Source organism: Orussus abietinus, unplaced genomic scaffold (assembly GCF_000612105.2).
Source record: "Orussus abietinus isolate OABI.00-Male unplaced genomic scaffold, Oabi_2.0 scaffold126, whole genome shotgun sequence".
NCBI lineage: Eukaryota > Metazoa > Arthropoda > Insecta > Hymenoptera > Orussidae > Orussus > Orussus abietinus.
The window spans coordinates 215,234-237,161 of record NW_019394338.1 but is presented as its reverse complement, the minus strand read 5'-3'; the positions used below and the strand labels follow the sequence as shown (position 1 = coordinate 237,161).

General features: G+C 41.6%; 1 protein-coding gene across 5 annotated transcripts in view; it reads left to right on the top strand.

Annotated features, from left to right (window-relative positions):
- The window catches only part of LOC105697780, a 232,841-nt gene that overhangs the window by 11,750 nt on the left and 199,163 nt on the right, over window positions 1–21,928 (top strand). For 4 of the 5 annotated variants that reach the window (XM_023431828.1, XM_023431830.1, XM_023431829.1 and 1 more), the window contains one exon: window positions 15,039–15,184. In XM_023431828.1, coding sequence (XP_023287596.1) covers window positions 15,039–15,184 — 146 coding nt within the window. Of the gene's footprint in view, window positions 1–15,038; window positions 15,195–21,928 lie in introns of those variants that run through there. The other variant, XM_012421432.2, reaches the window with a different exon arrangement.

Genomic DNA, 21,928 nt, shown 5'->3' with positions numbered 1-21,928 from the left:
ACAAGATATATAATTACCAAGCACAGTAAAAACAGAAAAAAAATTTATAATTCTATAATTTACTGTTAAATTTACGTCACAGTCAATGTCTTTCGAAATTTTTCGTTTGGAGGCACTCGCATGCCGTTTCGGGTTTTCACTTTTTTCTATTTCATATCTATTACGAGGACGTTTCATTTTTTCCTTTACGATCCATTTTTCGATGTACGTATGGTAAGCGACTCGAAAGACAACTGAATAGCTACCAAACATTCAGATCGTCAATTCGATATAAGGAATCTTATATTTTACAGTAGGGGAAAATGGGAAACCCGTAACAAAGGAAATCTCACATAGTATAAAGCCAAAAGGCTGACCTATTAGAAATGAGCAGCCATTAGCAATCGACTGAGTCACAAACGGCCGCGCTGCCTGCTCTCACTAATGTGTCTGTAACTCAGACAATTTTCAGAATTTTAATTTAAAATTTTAACTGCATATTTTTGAATATGTATACTTTAAGAAAATGCAAAAAAATTTGTTTTCGCAAACTTTCACAGTGGCGTTCCCCCTTAACCGTTTTAGTGCCATACAGCGCGATCGCGCTTTTCGCGTACTGTAGTGAACTGTGTCGCGAAGTTGGGTCCCGATCGTCAATTCGCAACGCTATCGCGCTTCATAGCACAATCCGACACGGATTTTTAAAAACCCCTGGAATTAAAACGATTAACAAAAATTGTTATTTTCAATCTGAATGCGATTTACAATACTCGTGACTGCAGAATATGACGATTAATTACAAAACGTTTGATCCTCTTCTTAACATATAGACATTGGAAAGGATATGTTAATGAATTATATGTGATACAAAGTAAGTGAACTAAATTGTTTTCACACATAACGCGAAGAATGATTTAAAGTAGACATCGAATGCTCTCAGTGGAGAAGGTAACGCATACCTTGTTTCTACAATTAGGACTAACGAACTGATAATATTATCAAGTGATCCAATTATTACTCTTAATGGGTGGTTATTCAGTTTATACTTTTCCAAAATAGCACGCCTTTTCTCCAATTCTTGTTTCAAGTTCTCTATGTTCTATAAATGAATAAAAATATCAAGAACATATCAATATTCTCAATATCTGAATTCTTTCAGAACAGAACAGTTTGTACTAAAACATCCGGCTAATTTTTTGAATTTCAATTATTCGAGTCCTAATTTATTGATTCCTTAACCATGGAATCATCTAATGCGTTGAATACTTCTTCATCGATATGATTGTCTGTAATTGTGTGAAAGAAATCGAATAAATTCAATAACTGTTAACCATGACCAGTTGATAATCTTCAATCAAATAAAAGATACCAAACATGCACAACTCGGGAAGTTACTACGGATAAAATCCGTTAAAAACGACAAATATTTGTTTTATTTAAAGCTTACCTGGGAACGATTGATGTAGGTTTTCCAACCTTCACTCCTGAAGTTTAGTTCTTACTAAATTTGAAAACAATATTTTATTTGGCGAGCATCTGAGGTATACTACCAGCTTATGATCATTTTGGTGCTCGCTAATTAAAATATTGTTTTCAAATTTAGTTTCTTATTTTTTTTTGTTAGTTTCGATATAGTTTTTTCAATATTTGTCTTCGGTTTGAGTAGAAAATCTTGTATATACAACATACGTGAAACCAACTGTACTGTGACATTTGGCAAAAAGATTTCAGCTCAGACTTTAATGGAATGAATGTTCTACTATACTTGCCAAAAATAGTTTATTTGAGCTTTCCATGGGAAGGGAGCAATTCTAGCTATTTTTGCAAATAATTCATAAAAATAAGTGTAATTTGCTAAATTGTTGTACACCGAAAGTGTTTTGAGGGGATTTCACTTTTTTTTATACAAAAAATTTGAATGTCTATTATTAATAATAAAATCGGAAAGTGTATCTGATACATTCCTACAATATCAAAATATAATTACTACAAATGTATAATTTGATAAAAATTGCTAGGAATATATACATTTTGTATACGCAGTATATATAAATATTTTTTTTATATTAACATCCTCAACATTTTCAATGGCACCATAATTTATCCGCCAATGTGAATTTAGAAATTCTAGTACAAAATTCGGATTTACCGACTACAAAAACCGTGTGGAACCCATTTTTATAAAGTTCCAAAAATTTGTACATTATTATCTGCTATATTCGGTCGGCTATTTTCAATTATTAAATTCCGTTTCCCGAAATTAATTGAGCGACCTCGTAGATCTTGGATAGCCCCCCCCCCTTTTTTTTAAATAAATATGCAATAACTGCAACTTTTTGTCCACCATTTTGAATTTCGAAATCTTGTTATTAGATTTCAATTCAACGACCACGACTAACGTGAGAAAGTCATTTTTATAAAAATCTAATAATTTTTACATTTTTATCCTGCATATTGGATCCACCTTTTTGAATTTTAAAATTTTGTTTACAGATTTGGAGTCAGTAACCCTAAAAATCTTTAGAAACTCTTTTTTCAAACAAAATTTTAACCGTTTAAAATTTTTTTCCCGCCATTTTGCGTTTTAAAATTCTGTTACCAGATTCTAATTCAGCGACCTCAAAAGTCTATAAAACGCTTTTTTTTTTTAAATGCTACCATTTTGTAATTTTCTGTCCGCCATTTTAGATTTCAGAATTTTGTTGTCAAATTTGAATTCCGCGGTCACGAATACCGCGAGTAACTTATTTTTATAAGAATTCAACCATTTATATATTTTTATCCGTCATGGTGGATCCGGTATCTTGAATTTTAAAATTCTATTACCAGATTTGTATTAAGCAGTTATAAGAACCACGCTAAACCGCTGTTACGTCTGGAGAACGGAATGGAAGGCATATTTTGTGTATGGAATATTCGTATACAGAAGGGGAGGCGAAACCTTGTCCCCACGCCTTCCTTAGGATCGAAATAATTATAGGAAAGAGTTTTATTATAGGAAAGAATTATAGGAAAGTATAGAAGAGAGTAGGAATTCGTATACAGAGGGGGAGGCTAGACCTAGCCCCCGCGCCCTTGGTACAATTGAAAGGATAATAGGAGTAGTAGTTTTGTGAGGCCTCTCAGCGAGTCCCATGCGGACTCGTCGATGTTGGTGGAGGTGTGTATTACGAAATAAAGAAACGAGAGTTCGATTTACTTAGATTATTGGGTAAAATAGTTTGAGGAAGATTTATAGGAATGGCAAATTGAGCGTGTGTACGTGTTGTGCGTGGGTGTCACGAGTGTGAGTATTTCTAAATACCTTCATTCGTTTCTGAACTGCTGCACGCTCGCAATCTCACGAAAATCTGACGAAGATCTTGCGTAATTTTCAACAAAATCTGACGAATAACTCTGTCGAATGTGTCACGAAAATCTGTTGGGTTTTTGTTCCCTATGAGTGACGCAGCTTATCCTCCGGTGAGTCCGCAGCGAGGGCTAAGAAGTTTAGGGCTTTACTTTATACATTTAGTGAACTTGCCCGTTCAATTCTTTTTCCGTGACGACCCGTCAAAACTCTCAGTCGCGCGCTCCCGCTTACCGCAGCGCCGCACACGATCCCGGCGTGCACTTTAGTGTCGCACTTGCGCGGGCGCTTTGAATCCTAGTTCTCACAAAATCTGAATCTAAAATCTTACCAAAGTCTAACGAAAAATCTACCTCGAATCTTGCGAATCCTTACGAAAATCTGTCGAAAGTCTGTTGAAAATCTGATGAATAAGTCTGACTGAAAGCTCTTGAAAAAGTAGTCTAAAATTTGACTGAAATCTGTATGAAATCTAACGAATATATTTCGCTCGCTGTTTAAATTCTAACTTGTATAGGGTTTTTACCTCCGACATGTGACTCCCGAAATTCTGGTAGTGAGGCGTGAAAATGCTTTTAGTCCCGATGGTGGTGTTTGGAAAATATCTTCTATTGGAGGAAGGCGCTCGGAGGAAAGAATTTGGAAGAAGTATCCTCGGGAGAGGGAAGTTAACATTTGTTTTTCTGGGATCAAACTATTTATGTTGCCGTACTACCGGGATTTACGAGCTCGCCTGTGTAGAGGTGGCATCAGTTATCGCGAGGTCCCATTTTCTGAAATATTATTATGAATGTTACGAGGAGCAGCTGTGCTCAAAGTCTTCAGGACCCCTTTTGCCTTATTTACTATTTACATAATGGTCGGGTCAGCCGGTCGCGAGAACTAAGATAGGGGGCCCTCCGTTTTCTGGACTGAAAAGAAAGGCTTATAGATTCGATACGTTTATTGCCTTGAGGAAAGAAAAATCCTGGGCCTCCCGGACTAGTTCGATACGCGGGCCGATGCACGTGCAGGGAGCATTACGTGGGACGTAAAACCGCCTTTTATAATAATCCAATCATTTTGAAATTATTATTATTAGCCATATTCGATCAGTCATTTTAAATTTTGAAATTCGCATTTTCTTGTCATATTTGAATTCAGCGATTTCAAGATTCTAGAGAAGTCCTATTTTCTTAAAAAATATCAAATCAATCGGAAACTTTTGTCCGTCATATTGGGTCCGCCATTTGGAATTTTGAAATTATATAGTCTGACTTAGCTTCAGCGGTGTCAAAAACTTCAAGAAATCTTTTTTCTATAAAAATCCAATCATTTTGAAGCTGGGATGGGTATAGTTCCTTTTCGTTCTGCGTTAAACGGTGTCGCCTGTTGGCTGCCCAGAAACTATATGACGGTCCATCTATCATGTCTGTGCGAAAAAGTAGTCTGTGACTGGGGCGACGACGATGATGATAACAAAAGCACGATTCTGAGAGTGCTGAAAAACTTTAAGACGCTATATCTTCACGTAGGTACTAGCGATCGGAACCGGGAAAATTTAAAAACTCCTGATTTTTTTACTTGATTTTTTTAGGGGATCAGACGTTCATTTCTTTTTCTATAGTAATGCAGAGAGTAAGTTCCCATTTCCTCCACTCCTGAAATCTCGATCCTTGGCGTATAGAACTCTGTAGCGTCTTGCTCGAGCTCAAGCGCGCAGGGCGCGTCTCTCTCAGCACAAGACGCTGTAAGTTTCTCTCTTAAAAATGTATTTGGCTCGAAACTCTACCGAGTTTCTTGATGTAACCTATGTTATTCAGTCGCGGATGTTGATTGAGTAAGGTGTAGACTGAGGCACGGTTTGGAGTTTCCGAGCGGAATCGTGTGTTCAGAATAAGTCCAAGGAGTGCGTACAGTCATAAGATATCGTGATGGTTGTGCCCGGAATATAATAAATCTACAGGAATTCTGCTATGAGATGGTTTGAGAAGGATGCGAGTACTGGGCGCTATGCCAAGGTTCGCTGAAGCTTAGGTTCCTTAAATAAAATACTTCTTGTAGGCTTCGCTCTTCCGATCCGAGTATCGTTTTGCCGTGAGATCTGTACACGAGTACCCAAGTGAGGATTCGCTCAACGCCCCGAAGTCAATCCGTCTGTCTTGGTCTGCGGAGCTCCGTGCTTGCAGACTGAGATTCCTCCTCCCACGGGCCTGTCTACTTTCTCTAATTATTGTCACGAATTGTCTTGAAATAATTGTCTCGGTATAGTGGTGCATGATCGCCATCTGACCCGTTACAACGTGTTTAGCAAAGAGTGATTCATTACTGCCCTGCGCTCAATTATTCCTTTATGGGTATGTTATTACATCATTTTATTCTGCATATAACAGAGTGTATGTATCTGGCAAATCTGATTTTATTACTTTTGTATGATTAGTCGTTAGTATATGCATACGGCTTTACAAAATGGACTTTTCCAATAAGATGTACTTAATGCAAGTTCTTTTTTTTACCCCGAACATGTTTCGGGCATGATTACATTTTGTAACGTGGGTCCATTGAGCCAAGTCATAAAAAGGTACCTTTAGGGCACCAGCGACGCAAAAAGGGGCTCACTTGTCCGGGCGGATCATTACGTGAGAATCCAGTGAGTATTAGGTACGTCTTCGTAACAAAAAGAAGATGCAAAGTTGCAATGCTCCTGAAGTAGGGCTGACTAGCTCAGAAATTTTCCTCGAGGTATACGGAGAGGGGAAGAATTACGCCAGTTAAGGAATTCTCGTTCAGTTGGTTTAAAATTTGACAATCGTTTATTTAAAGAACATGTCCCCGCCGGGCTAATAAAAAGAAAAATCGCTAAAGATCAAATAGACAACTATAAATTACAAATAAGGAACAAATAAACAACAATAAGTTACAAGTAAAAATTGTTGCCAATTAGAGACAAAAAAAATAAAATGGACTCAGAACTGGATCACCCGCAGTTCTTTTGATTCGAGAAAACAGATCGAAAAAGATTTCGGCCGGAAAACTGCCTTCGATTCACATGTAACGGGTAGGTGTCTGTTCTGAGTGCCACATCATCTTTTTTTTCCGATCATTTGGAAAGGGGAGGAATGCACTTACGCTCTCGCCCGTGTGGGGGACTCGCCGGCTCGTTATGCTACTCCGATCCTACCCACTAAACCTCCCCCCCGAGGCTATCCTCGGCGCGTTCGAGCGCACACTTCACAAAAAATTCTATAAACTCCAAAGGTCTATTTACACACGTTTGATCCCGACGGATCGAATGTGTATATATCGTACGATGTACGGAGAGATATATGCACCAACAATGATGAACAGAACAACGGACAATTCGAGTCCGGCTCGCCGACTACGTATAACGCTCAGACGCTGAATTACATTGTAATAAAAAAGAATGATCTTTCAAACAGCTAATCCCGAGATCATAAACCTCCTTTCTCGATTTTCACAGCTGGGCACACGCGTGTAGAAAAAAGTATAGCTGAATTTTATTTTATCGACGCCCGTAGAAAAGATTCCTCTAACTGACATACCGTTTAAAACAGTTTGAAACAGTTGACAGCTGTGTCGTACTACATTGATCATTGTACGGAATGGCATACTTCATTTGTCCTTTCAGGTTCTGAAAGCCTTCATTTTTGATTCTACGCTTTTAAAGGTCTTGTACATATGTGTTGACGCGTTTCGTTCTAGTGTGGGGTAAATGAGATAATATTGTCTTAAAATACAAATTTCACGTGGGCCAGAACCTTCCTTAGGACCTCCCTTTTCAGTTGGTAAAGTTTCAAATGGGTTAATGCACTCAAGTCGGAAAAAATTGTATAAATAATTTGACATCTAAAAGGTCACTTTCTCATTAACTGAACATTGCTTTTTAATGGCACCTGTTCATATATGCCAACACTGAAAAAAAATCTCTGATATACGTGTCTAGAATGTTTTCATATACATATATGTTACGTTTCCGTATATCAGAAGTTACAAATATGTGCATAGTTTATGTTCACGGAATATGTAAAGTCGTCTATTGGATCTTAGATGTACATTATATGTAACATATAGGTTACTAGGGCATCCACATATTCACCACTGAAATACGTTTAGTAAACATATAATATATCTGTATTTAACGTGCACTTGTATCTAATGTATTACACAGATCACGTATTTCTGCCGATGTATTACACATCGGCAGAAATCACAACGGTTCAGATACAAGGGGTCGCATAATTAGAAAAATAGTCACAAAAATAATATGCACTCGCTTTCATGGACTGAATTACTCAAAATAACGCGAGATCGAGGCTACTCGCACAGAGAATTCACCTCGAAATCACTCTACGACATTCGAATTCTAATTCACGACGCGAAAGTATACTATAGACAAGTTAGCTCGACATCAATTCTCCGAGACGGACTTAGAATTGTAATACTTCCCCAATTCATTCACGCAAAACTAAGCCAGAAAATGCAACGCAAAATTAATAAAGCGGGATAATCGCTAGTCTACTGGAACTTTAAGTTACGCGAAAATAATCACAAAAATACTCGCAAAACTAATAGCAAAAAAAAATAAACGATCGTAACCGGGAGACAATTTGGTCTTCCAAAAGAGAAAAACCGGTCACGGATGCGAGCGACCACGTGGTCGCCGCGCGGCTTCTCCGCTTCCGACAGTGGGGGATAGACAATTAGACAATCCTGACCGACTCGAATATTGGTCACGAAGAAAAAGACTCCAAATGAATGCATCAGCGAACTACCGCACTGAAGACCAAAACCGTTCACAAATCTTCGCAAGGAAAAACAGACCTACATTTTCGCGGCCAGACTATCTAATTCTTCAATTACGCGCTTTTACAAAAATAACGCGACTGGAAATTCGAAACACGACGCAACAGAGAAAAGTCCAAGAGTGTTCGCTCTTGGAATCCCGCGGCCTCCCGGAAAGCCAAACTAGAGCCCGGTCCTTCTTCACCGCAAGCCTCACCAAGGAAAATCGGAATATCGCCCGCGTGAACTTTAGAAGATCGACTTCGCGGTACGCTTCCAAACACCGGCGTGACACTATCCGGGCCAAACGATTTCAGAAAAAAACCGAGGACTCGAGAATGTGTCACTGACAAAGGGATCCTCGAACGAGCACATGGCACTTACTAAATTTCAGAAAATTCGCCGTTTCTCGCCGGCCCCTCGGCTAGAGTCCCACGATGAGTCCGGAAGTCCTCACAATCCGCAAGCCGTTCGAAAGACAATGTAGACAATGTCCAATATTTGACGAAAACTACTGGTTCGATCTATGATCCACTTGGTTCGACGGTCGAGAAGCAGAGATGGCTGAAGCTCTCTGTGCGCTCTGCTTTGTAGGAATTCGGTTGGCCCCACCGAATCCTAATCCGCGCCTTTGATTGGCTGAGACACGCCTCAATTTCCTGACTTTGGCGGAGTTGGCGTGCTCTGGTCCAGTTCCTAGGGTCAGAGGTTGCGGAGGCACAATTGCGGGGCCACGCGGAGAGCCGTCGGCGATGCCACGGCCATAGCGAGCGGTGGCCCGTCGGGCCTCGGTACACCGGGAGTTTCACGGCAGCCGAAATTTTCCCCTCCGGGGGATCCTGACTCATCCGAAAAGCCCCGGGTACTCCGGTGAGGATGTGGTCAGGCTCCTGGCCCGAAAGTCGTTGCTCCTTCCCGGGGTACGGCATCCAACCCCCCTGCTGTCCGTGACAGCAAAGGTTCTCTCGGGAGCTCCTACCTCCTGGTCTAGACCTTGTCCGGGTAGTCCTGGGAGCCCTGCGGGCAGCCGTACCCCAGCTGCCAGGGCCCGTTTACGGCCCGCCCCCGCAGGGAAGGCCACCAGGGTATGTAGCAGGGCTGACGCAACCTTCCGGATGAGCCCGGCGGGCTGGCCGCGGCACCGCAGTCAGTGCGCTCGGTCCTATCCTCTTCGTGGCTTTCCCGACGCCGAGGCAGCGAGCGCTACCGCGCGCGCGCGACCTCCGTGCGGTCGACGGTGTTTATACTCGGGCCTGACGGCCGGAGTTTCGCTATGGATACAGGAATTTGGCGAGCCCTAGAGCGTTCTACCAAGTATTAGCGTAATATTCTAACGAACGCTCGAAAGTGCGCCCTGGGGCTCTGCCAAATTATGCATTTGTCCAACTTTTGATTAATCTTATTGCGGTGGTGTTTTAATATACGAAAATCCAAAGCATTGCAAGTCCAAAGTAGCTCAGTAGACAGCAATATAGCCCGTTAGGCTCGGGTTCAAATCCCGACTATAACCATGGGGATGTTGTCAATGTCTGATTTTTGTATATCGTGGAAATATATCTCAGATCCCTGAACAGATCGTGATAAATAGTTTTTAAACTAGATGACTAGAAGACTAATTAGTTTTAGTGCGAAATAAATAATATATTTTTNTTCCGAATCGAACTCGTGTTTCGATATCTCGAACGCTTTGAGATTCCTAAACAACTCTGACTGATGATTATTTAGCTGTTTTTACTTTGTGGTATTGGATTTAGTTGGGATTGGAATTGAATTCTCAGATTGACGTTTTATCTCATCAGAGTACGCCGACTGTTCATCATCGAATCCGGACAAAAAGGATTCAAGGTATGGGCACGATTGGGTTGGTTTCCTAGTATTTCGGAATCCTGTTAATTTCTTAATTTCTGATTTTAAACAATTCCTAAATTTGCTCCGAATTACTTAATTCACTCCCTGGAGTATTGCTCTACAAGTGTTAGTCTCAACTTAATTTAGGTTATCCAGTTTCGGATATCCACTGGTCTTAGGGTTTTGAGGTTTGAAAGGATATGTTGTGGTACGTTCTTTGTTGTTGCACTTCTTCGTGCTCCGATTCTTCTATTCGACTATGAAAGTCCGGCAGATCGAAGGAAATCTCAATGATTGAGTCCGAGCTGTCTTTCACAATTGAAAATAGTGATAGTTCCTGCTTCAGAGCTGTCGCATTAACAAGGCTGAAGGTACGGATCTACACTTTCTTTGTATTCTTTTTATGTGAACCTGCTTGATTGAGTTCTGTCAATCGAAGGTATGGCTCCTTTTCTTTCACTTTTCTTTTTCTTTTCACGATCTAATGTTCGTGTTTTTGGGAGATGCTGCCATAGCACAGTCCCAGGATTAGGTTTGAAAAGGATTTCGAATTTAGGGAGGCGACGGCTACCTCGATGGCAGAGATCGCTGGGGTTGGGATTTAATTCCTAGAATTCTCCTATATATTTTATTTCATAAATAGTTCGCCTCTGGCTGATTCCTGACTTTCTACCTTCTAAATCTATGTCCAATTGGGACCTGAATCTATTCTAACTTTATTAAATTTGGGAGATATCTCAATTTATTCTCCTTGCTATCTAACTCTGTTCTCTTCGAGAACTTATCCTATTCTGTCTTTTAGAATTTTGCTTGGAGTCTCCTGGAGTCTCGCGGCCTCTCCCTACTCCTAGGCTTCCTCCTTCTCGCCCTTTTCGCATCGCCTAATTCTTCGGTTCTTGCGCAAGCGTCGATCGCCGTCGATTTCGCTCTCGCGCAAGCGCTCCCAATTCGCCCCGTTACAACGTATTATATATGTATGTTGAACGTTGAAAAATACGTACACTATCTGTAGATGGCGCGGACATTATACATGCCTCAGCACATTCCATATTTTTTTACATACATCTATTACATATGTATATTTTTATGCCATATATCTTATATGCGTTGTGACGTTATTTTAATTATATAACTCCCAAAACAAAATCCTGGCAATTAATATTCCGACCCTCTGGAGAGGTGACAAATAAATAATCTGAAAATGGGGTCTCCGTCTCGTATTCGCTCAAGAGCAACACAAATTTTGAGCACCAAGCCCTCCCAAGGGGCCAATCCGGGACCCGAACCACACGGGCCCAATCTGTCGGGGCTCGCACCAGCGTACGGGAGCTCACGCACCAGCAATGAGCCTCCCAACCCACCCACGAATACGCACCAGCGTAAGGCCCGAAGGGTCGATCTTTTAACTATCTGAAAATAAAATTACCGGAACGTCCCAGACACGGGAAAGTCGAACGGAACATAGCGATTCGAGACAAGACACAGCGTCGCCGACGACGAAAATTAACCGGGCTAGCTCAGTACGCCCAAGCGACCGCGGAGAGGGCGAGGTCCTCTCGAGAAAGCAAAACCAGAGGCAGGCTTAAATTAATAACCTATTTATTCCAAAATGAAAGGAATTGAACAAAGGTTTCAAAAAATGGTCACGGGCGGACTCACAATCCGGTATCGGCCTGGGTGACGGAGCGCGCACTCGCGCTCGACGGGGCGATGCGGCGAAGCGCACGGACGAGAAACGGTGGCTCGTAGACAGCCAAAAGTCCAAAAAAAAAAAAAACTTCACGAGAGTATAATTCAAACGGGAAGGCTGGGGTCGATTACGGGGTGAGAATAATAATTAAATTAATGACAACGCGAAAAGAAGGATTACACGCGCGCAAAGACCTACGCGAAACTAAATCAGATCTGGAAAGCCGAACTAACTTCGTGGAGAGAATACTCAAAGGTGAACGGACGGCAATCAATTAAATACGCAAGTAATACGACTTAAAGATTCGGCTCAGTCGAAGCAGCAAAAAAAAATACAGGCGCAAAAGAAGACAGCTATTTCAAAATGATCGGCGAAAATAATCTACGCGGGATACGGAATGATTTCGGACACTCTTACATACTTCTCTATCAATACTTGACTTCTCTTCGGAAATAATTAAAATCCCACTCATTTCGATCGGATCGCGAGACTAAAATTTGACAAGGTGTTGAATGGACAATTATTCAGCTTTTCTCAATTTATAAATGAGACGGCTAAATCGGAGGTGGACACGGTTCCAGAAGAATGCTACGGCAAATATTACGATTATTGATTATCAAAGAAACTCTTCGCATTAGGCTGCTTAAGACAGCATTTTTACCTCGCAGGTTCGTGCTTGGTTCGCGCCCGAGACAGCGCGAAAAATAATCCCGGAAATACAATAGGGGCTTCGCCTTTAACGAACAGGTGGAATTTCACGAAACGGATCGTACTTCGCCAAAAACTGAATTAATTTTAAGGAAACTTCGCGAAAAGATGGAATTCCATAAAGGGTCGCCCATCGCGACAACTGAAATACATTACATGAAGTACGCACTTCGCGAAAACGGGATTAACGTAAATGAAGTTCGCACTTCGCGAAAACGGGAATTAACGTATCAACCGCTCAAGACATCCTTAAGTTCGGTTCGACACGGCTTCCTGGTCCGACCGAGGAGAGAGGCAGCAATGCGGTACTTTAATATAAAAGGGCCGCTCAAACAAGACTTGCCGCGAAAATATAATTATGCCGCTTACAAGAGGCTAGGCCTCACTAACCGAGAAATCGCCGCTCACACGAGACTAGGTCAACAAATTCGGAAAATAGCCGCTGACACGAGATTAGGTCGAGAAAAACAAAAGAGGCCGCGGGATCCTGGCCGATTAGACAGCGGAAGGGCCGACCGCGTGGCGCGCGGCCCGGCGACGGGTTACCCGGGGGAAAAACGCGAAACGGGAAATCTAAATGAACAAAACCCCACTTAAAATCTAACCAATGTATTGTACGCTCAAACCTCGGGTTCGGCGAGTGCGACGATGCTCCCACGATGGAAGACCACCAGGTGCGATGACCCTCTTCAGGTAGCGGCGAAGGTGGTGAGGCAGCGGAACTCGATGTACGTTGGCCCGGCTCGACGTTCGTGGACCAAGAAGGCCGGGTCCTCGTTGCGGTCCTCCAGGCAGGCTCGGCGGCTCGAAGTTCTTGTTCATTGGCCGCCGTCGGCTGCCAAGTTGCACCGGCCAATTGACAACGGTCACATTCGGAATTTATAGAATTCCGAATGATGACAGCCGCGGCGCGAGCCGGGCCGGCGTGCGGTTTCGCGCGCCGGATTCGAAGTTGCTGCTGCGGCCCAGTCGGGGCGCGCGGCCGGCGCGTGAAGTCATCAACGGGTCCATGATCGTAGTTCTTCGGGTTCCGGTGGTGCCGGTCCTGGGCTCCCTAGAGCCAAAATTTTTCCTCCGGTGTGACTGGAGGAGCCGACATCCCCTGATGGGGCTCGTCCGGGGAAGAGGACCGGTGGACCCTTCCGCCCTAGGATCACCGCGGCCTTGCCTCGGCGTAGGAGGGCGACGCAAACGGAACCCCCCATCGCCGGCCTTGTACGGACTCCGTCGAGTCAAAGTATACGGGGGGGGGGGGGGGGCACCGGCAAAGCGCCCTCCTCCTGCCATCGTTGAGGGGCCGAATAGTCGGGTGTGGAGGTGGTGTCCCTGCGCCGCCGCCGCGGGTCGAATCTTCTCGTAAAGCGCGTGGCCGCGGGTGACTCGGCACGGTCTCTCTCCGCGCGGCCCCGGCTCCCATGGACGGCGGCGGGGCGAGGCTCCTCTGCTACAGTGCTCCAGATCCGGGGTGTCCCTCGAGGCGCCTATGTCCCTCGGTGGATGTTGTCTTCTTGTTCCGCACTCGCCTCACCGCGAGGACATCCTAACGTCTAAACTGTACACAACTTATGTTACCAAAAAAATTACAAGTAGCGCAACGGATATTCAGACTCCTTTCCTCTTCGGCCTTGAGCGTCGAGCGTGCTGTAATAAGACGTGAATGAAATGATACAAATAAAATATAGTACCACTGCCTTCGGAATGGATTTTAATGGATTGCAGGATTAATGTTTAACATTTGGAGCCCTACGACGATCGCCCTCAGGATGCATCGTCACAGCGTACAACACATAGGGGTGTCCTATAATAGGTAATTAATCTTTCAGGGGGTGAACGAGGGTGGAGTTTTAAACTAGAAGTTCCTTCTCCATTTTTGATTCAAAACATTTTTCATCTAGTTATTAGCAATTAAAGTTGACCTTCCAGACGGCGCGCAGTCGGAGCACGTAGGGACGCAGCGCGCCGTGGAACCCCTCATTCATGCCTTACGTTCCTCTAGAAGAAATTTCATTTTAATATGTCTAAGTATTTAATAAATGAATGAATAAATGAATAATAATAATAACAGTTATGAAATTGCCAAAAAGTTAATTTAAAAGTCATTATTTAACTTTATAATAAATCAATAAATTACTGATAGACCGATTAATTTTCGAATGAATGAATGAATGAATTTGACAATTAATCGGTTAATTGATAATATTTAAAAATAATATTTTCCCAATTTATAACTGCTTTTTCGTATATATTTATTTATTTATTAAATAATGTGACTTATTAAAATTAAGTGTCTTTTCGAGACACGTAAGGCATGAGCGTGAAGCCCTACGGTGTGCTTCAACCCTGCGTACTCCGGTCGCGCGCCGTCAACTTTAATTGCTAATAACTGAATGAAAAATATTCTCGGCCAATAATGGGAAAGGTACTTTTAGTTCAAAATTCCACCCTCTTTCTTCCCGTGAAAGATTAATTATTCATTATGGGACACCCTGTATATACTTGTACGGTGAAGGTGTTTCATTGCTATAATCGCTATCAATTAATTCTTAAAAATATCCTCCTTGTCTAATAATCCACTAGGGTGATTATCATCATTTCATTGTACGTTGTATATCTTGTCTCCTGACACAAAAATGTTACGAGATTTCTTATGAATATTTTTCTTTATTTCTTTTTTATTTTCAGGGTGATAAAGGAAGTCGGTGTGAGCATCAAGGGAGTTTATCTGTTAGTGGAGGGTGCAGGGATCGAGGGCAAGAGGTCAAAAAGAAAGCAGCTATAGGCAACGCGGTGCGTGGATTCTTCCCATCTGGCCACAGCAGACAGGACAGGTATAATGATGTCCGTATCAAAAATCATGCTTTTTATAACGCCAGTAGTCAATCCTCTTCTGGTTTATTCCATCTTATTTATTTCTATTCCACAATCTTTTATAACTCCATGTGCATGCTTCTTTATAATGGTTATCATATATATTAAAATTGGGTGTCATGTCACCGCTTCCTCAAATCATACTTGTAAACCCGGCATTTTAACTCTTTTATACCAGCGCCGACTATAATCACTATTCGCGTAACGAATTGTAGATACCAGTACTGTCCCTAAACGGTGCTCGGTTTTCTGTACTAAACTTCCGTATCTGTATAAATGGTTTTGATTTTGTCTTCATTTAAAAGTAACGTCTATCTGTAAAGGGGCACCTGTGGTAGAGTTTGCAGTATAAAGAAAGTATAACTTGCGGTAAAATACGCAGTAAGAAAAGGGTTAATATTCACAAAATGTATATCTTTTCTTTTTTGATTACGGAAAAATTACAAAAGCGATTCTTTTCAGTAATTGGTAGCTGTTGGTAGATATCTTAAAGAGTACAAATCTGTAATTGTATCGGAATATATTCATATTTATGAAAATTATATAATTTGGTGTGCAACATGGCTTCTTATGTGCGAGACACATTACATATTCCCGACGATATGGCGTGGGCTTTTCTTCAAATTGCTAAAAATATTTTCAACTTTTTTTCGAATTTTCGTAGTACGAAACCATACACTATTATTTCAAAAATTTCAACAATAGCAAATGTCATTAACGAAATACTACGTTAAGCGGAAGTTATTATTTCTTTGAACATGTATTCTAAATTTCAAGTCAGTTCATTAATTATAGTCTGAGATATCGTGTACACCGTTTTAAAAAAGATAGTTTCGGGGAAAGCGCGTTTACCTTAGTATTCTCAAGAATAATGAGAATATATCAAACTGCTAATCTTTACGTTTTTAATCATGTATACTCGATTGTGATGGTTAAATTTGTCCAAACTTGTGCCAGTAAAACAACTTTCATTGTACTAAAAATACAAAAGAAAAAAAAAGAGGTTGCAATGTACTGCGCAATTTTGCTAGGTGAGTGCAGTCATCAACTTGTGTCCGCATTCCTCCGTTGCTAAAGCTGTAAATTTAATAACATGGTGAAGTTTTACCCGTGACTTTTGCGTCTTAATTTTCAATATGTAACATATCAGGAAACGTGGTAGAGTTTCGCGTCAAGTATATTATAAGAAGTATGTGCAAACGGCACAGAATATTTAACACGTTGACTACCAAAACAAATGACGAGTGTAATATTGTAAAGCGGTTGCCGGTCACTGATGACCACCGTGGCAGTTAACGTGTTAACGTTGAACATAGGTTCTTCAGTTCAATAAATACGTTTTTCTTAATCAAAAGAATTTATCATAGACCTACGTTTTGTACAATTGAAGTATGTTCCGTTTTGTACAGTTTAATTTTTTCATCTTTTTTCGTCGTGAGAAGCGATCAATGACTGATTTCTTTTTGACATATCGGCTTTCAACTATAACCGCTACCGATATTTTTATTGTAAACAGTTCCCATTATCGCGCGTATTTAACGTGTAGGTCATCATTATGACCTCTCCTTGAAAATTCAGTGTCCGTCTTAATAGATTATTCGAAGCAGTAGATGATGTATGGTCTTGATTTCGATCGGTAGGTAAATGGCGTACGACGGCACCTCTATGATCTTATATCTTGGTGGTGCGACCAGGAAGTTATGTGTTGTGTGCTCCTTACGTCCATTGATGTAGGCCTTCGCGGTAATATTACATTCGACACTCAAAGCGTTCATGTTGACTAGTACATCGGACGTATGTAGTATATCGGCTTTCAAAACGCGTCGAGTGAATCTTAATTAATGGCTTATGGAATCGTCCAATAGAAAACTGACGTTACAGTTATATTTAACTTCCTTACATAACTTATTATTGTTAGGTCTAATGTTAACGATAATATTTTTATCCTTCAACACGCTCTGTACGTAGCTCTCGATGTCCTTTATCTCATAGCTCCCAGTTGGTATAGTAATAATTTAATCTCTAACGTAGAACATGTTGCGACCGGCATCCATGTTAGGAATCGAATTAAAAGTTAATAACTCGATGAGTTCGAGTAATTTTTATATGGAGAAAGTTCGTTAAGAGGAAAGTGTCGAGCTTCAAGTATAAATAAGGTGCATGATAAAGTAAGCGCAAATGAATAATCTATGATTGCAAACGTTAGACTGACGTCACAAAACTACACGCTACACTTATATAAACAATACTTATTCTTACGAATGAGTTGCCCGCACAAAAACTTTAGACGCAAGTGCCTACATTCGAAAGTATAATATTTCTGATATCGTTCGTAACTTTACGCTACACCACTAACACCGAGATATTTCATGAGATGCAAAGGCGATCAAAAATTACTACAACTATCGAAATAAATTACTCGATCGTTCGTCTTCTTGTATGCGACCCAATGTGTTCCGGGGCCATCTTCGTCGTCAAGATAGACTATCGCCGATTCGTATCTGTACGGTCTAACTTTTGGCCTAGCGTTTCATGTAAGGACTCCACAACAATGCGGTATCTTAACAATTTTCGCGGACTTGATGAGATTTACGTCGATCAATGCTTGAATACCTAATCCTTTCCTGTAGGGTTTCAAGTACTCGTACATTCCTTTGCCCATTGCGATGGCTTCCATGACCGTGTGCCTCTCGTTTTCCTTCAATCATTTTTTGATACGTTCGCATCGTTCACGACTCTAGCTGCATCTGCCGCACCACCAGCCAACAATCTAGCGGCACTGACACCCGCAAACACAGAGACGGGAAATGATAGCCTCCAACTTTGGGTGGCACAGATGAAACGCGCGGTTTACACACGTTGTGTTTTCCATTGGCTTGGTGAACGGCCATTTGCGCCCCGTTGAGGGCAGATTCGATAGCGATCCGCTCATCGTTACTCAGAATCATCGATCGTTTTGCCTCCTTGATACTTCTTCGCAGCGTAATCGCTTTAGACTTCTCCCTTTTCTTTTTGTTTCTTATTCCAAATTTCGATTTAGCTTTCATTAAGTTTGTGACGGTCCAAGCGGCCCCCTTCTTAGCCCTACTTCTGTTTTTGACTAAGACGGAATTCCACGCATTGTCAGTCGTACTATGTCCGCTACCCCTTTTTGCTCGAGATTTTCTCAATTCTTTGAGTAGACGATATCGTACTCTTTGCAAGTAGCGTCAAGAAGATTGATACCCTGATCAACTTATGCCACACTTTTTCTTAATATGGACCCAGGGCCGCAGTACTGGTAGCCGGGTATACGTAATTCAACGAGGTGACTGTTGATTTTATTAAACAGTTTACTGTGTTCGACGTGTATACACATCGGTAACCCGTAACGTTACAGTAAATTCCGCAGTTAACAGGTTAACTAAACCTCTACCTACACGACGTTTCATTGGGCAAATGCGTTTCGATTTGCAATGCACCTTCATATCTGCACTCTGTCGTGACACAGTTTCATCTAGTCGATGATCTCAATAAATCCGGGAAGTATAGTTTTTATATTAGTTGCAGACGCGATGAGGTTTGAGATATACTCTTCAAAGTTGCCTATAATGAATTTCGACGAATTGGCACGAATGGAGAAAGGGAGGCAGAAACGTGGCGAATTACTACCATACACCATACACGCGGTGTTTTGCGGGCCATTCAATAACGGCTTCCCGGTTAACTTACCAGTGACCATGACCCCATATATTATGAATACGGAACAAAGGTTGCCGCTGGTAATAGGGATCCCCATTATAGATATACCCTGGCGAAGGTAGACTCGGATGTCTTTAATAAAAGAATAAAAAACAAGTTGAGTGATTTTGCGGCACTGGACGGGATTCACACACATCGGGACACGATTGAGTGCAACGTTGCGACCTCTAGAATACAAGGTGAGGTACTTACCATCTGCGACAGCACTATTCCCTGTAAAACTGTTGTCTCACTACGGCGCACACCATGGTGGACCGACAAGGTCGTCTAAAGAAGAGGAGAGTACACAGGTTAAGTAAACGGCTCCAGAGATCGTGGAAGGAAACTGAGAGTAATATCATAAGCGAAGAATAGAAATTCTGTCTGAAGAACTATAGAAGATCGATTTACATAGCAAAGTTGAATAGCTGACGTAAGGTGACCTCGAAAACGGGAAACAAGGATCCATGGGGGATAATCTACAAACTTCTAAGGGGGAAAATCCGCTCCCTGGTCTCCCTTAGCTCGCTTAAAATTGGCAACAATTACATACGTAGGTGGGATGACAATTATGGAATTACTTGTGAAACTTAACCTTGACGACGATTCAAACGCTCCAGAGCAAACGGGCAGAAGAGTTTCCACTAACGAGCCCTCCCGACTGAATTGGAAGGCCCCCGAGGCACAACGGACTCCTCGCTGATAACCTCAACTAGTATACTTTACGGATGCCTTGAACGAGGAGTGTAGATGAGGGGAGTCCTAATCATGCTCCTCTAAAAAGTGGATAAAGGCCCTGTCGAAATTAAATTCTTTCAGATCATAACGTTATTCCCGAACATGGAGAAACTTCTTCAACGACTTGTTTTTTATGGAAGCTTAAGAACTTAGTCAAGGACGAAACTTTTTGTGCTTAAAACCAATTCGGGTTCAGACGAACCAAGAGCATGGAGGATGCACTATGTAAATTCAGAAGTTTTAAAGAGGGGGCGACTGGGAAATGTGCAGGAAACTAAGAACTCGCAGGCTGCGGCTAATCAGATTAAAGAAGAAGAATTAGATATGTGACAGGTTCGATGGGAAGGTTCCAACAAAGAATGCGTTACCTTTCAATACGTCCCCTGTATTAGGAAACGGGCAGTGATGAATTGATTAAGAATAAACTGCTATTCTGTGCAGATCCTCTCAGGATATGGTAACTTAAGAGCGAAATTACAATCTTTTAAACTCGTGGAATTTGATCCCTGTTCGTGTAGGGTGCTCGACACCCCGAAGGATCTTATATTTGTACATGGAAAATAAGAAGACATAAGAGATAGGATGAGGTTAAGCTTACCTGAGCGCGGAAATCCATGACCTGCAGAAATCCAACGCTGGTGACAAGGGAGATGTTCCCACACTTCCTGGATTTCCTGCGTAAGGCGCTGAAACTTAAGGAGAACGAAGAGGATTAGTAAAAATCACACAACTAACTTAAGCGCACTTACCTAAATGATAAAACATAAGCTAAGTAAATTAAACTGAACTAAAACAAGAACAAATAAAGCAATATTGTATAAGGTCATACTCACGAGTAACAGGCGAAAATTGGCGTATGGCATTAAATCGGTGACCGAATTCAATCACACGAATAAGACCTCAACATACAAATTGAACACAATTAAAGGACTAGAGACACGGTACACTTTAACAGAACTTAAGGGCATAAGGTGTATATTCTATCATTTGCACCGTACTTACATATAGCGCACACGATTACGATTCACAACACAGGGGTCACTGGCATACTGCCGGTAATTTGCGGGTGCAGTTTCGCTTATGCGTAAATGGCTACGTATAAAACGGATAAGGATCGGACTTAGGCCGGCTGCTCCGCCTCCTCTTGTGACCTGTTGGTCAACGGGGCGCTCGGCCAAGCGAGTCGCCTTCCTTCGGGGTAGATCCCATTCCCCACCAATGATCGCGCTGTCCATCGCCCGCGAACGGGTGTTCTTTGGCGTCGCCCCTTGCGGTTCCATGGAGTGGCGCATCGCTTGCGAGGGAGTACGTTCTTAGCCCCCCACCCCACTCCCCACCCTTACGGGTCCATGGATGGTGCAGGAGATGAGGGGTTCTTCCAAGCCCCCTCCTGACAACATTTGCGGATTCCACTGGCGGTGGTGGAACTGATAGTAGATGCCTTAGTACTTCCCTCATAGCATGCCGATAAGGAGCTACTGCTCGTTGCGCGATAGGCTACGGCCTGTACGTCTGACTGAATATTCATTTCTGCTAATAATGAGTAATTTTTAAAATTGATAATTAAAGTGCGCCAAATTAGGTACCAAATTAACGAATTAGGTATTGTAAAAGAGTATGGATTTTTATTAATATTATTTGCGATCATGGAATGATTATACATTATTTTTATTTATTTCAGTACCGGATTATACTAATAACTCATAGTCATTTACCGATGCCAAAAGATTTAACATTGACATTTATGGGGGGGGGGCTACCTACTCACCACATTGCAATACTAAGTAAGACTAACAGGCATTTTTAATTTGGTTCTTTATTAATATCGCCCATTTAAACAAACTTTTTCTGAATTACTACTAGATTATATGAATAATTCATATTTTTCTATCGGTAAAAAATACGTTTAACTTTCATACTTTTATGCTCGATTTTTTCATACTCGCGTATAGCTACCCTCCTGATAAAGATATCTGCTAGATAAATAAACGTTTGGTTATTTTCACTGAACAGTTTGCTATCTGGAGGATAGTTAAATGTTTTGGCCAATCTGGGAACACCGCAAATGCTAGAAGTAGCTAACTTCGCGAATTACGATACCCATTAAATATCTACGTCTATTCGTGGGTAATTTTGAATTTGATTTCGGGAATCAATATTAAATTATATTGACTACAATTTTGTAGAGTATTTTTATTACTTAATATCCTCCAGCTGCTAAATAAAAGTATTTTGTTAGAAAATAG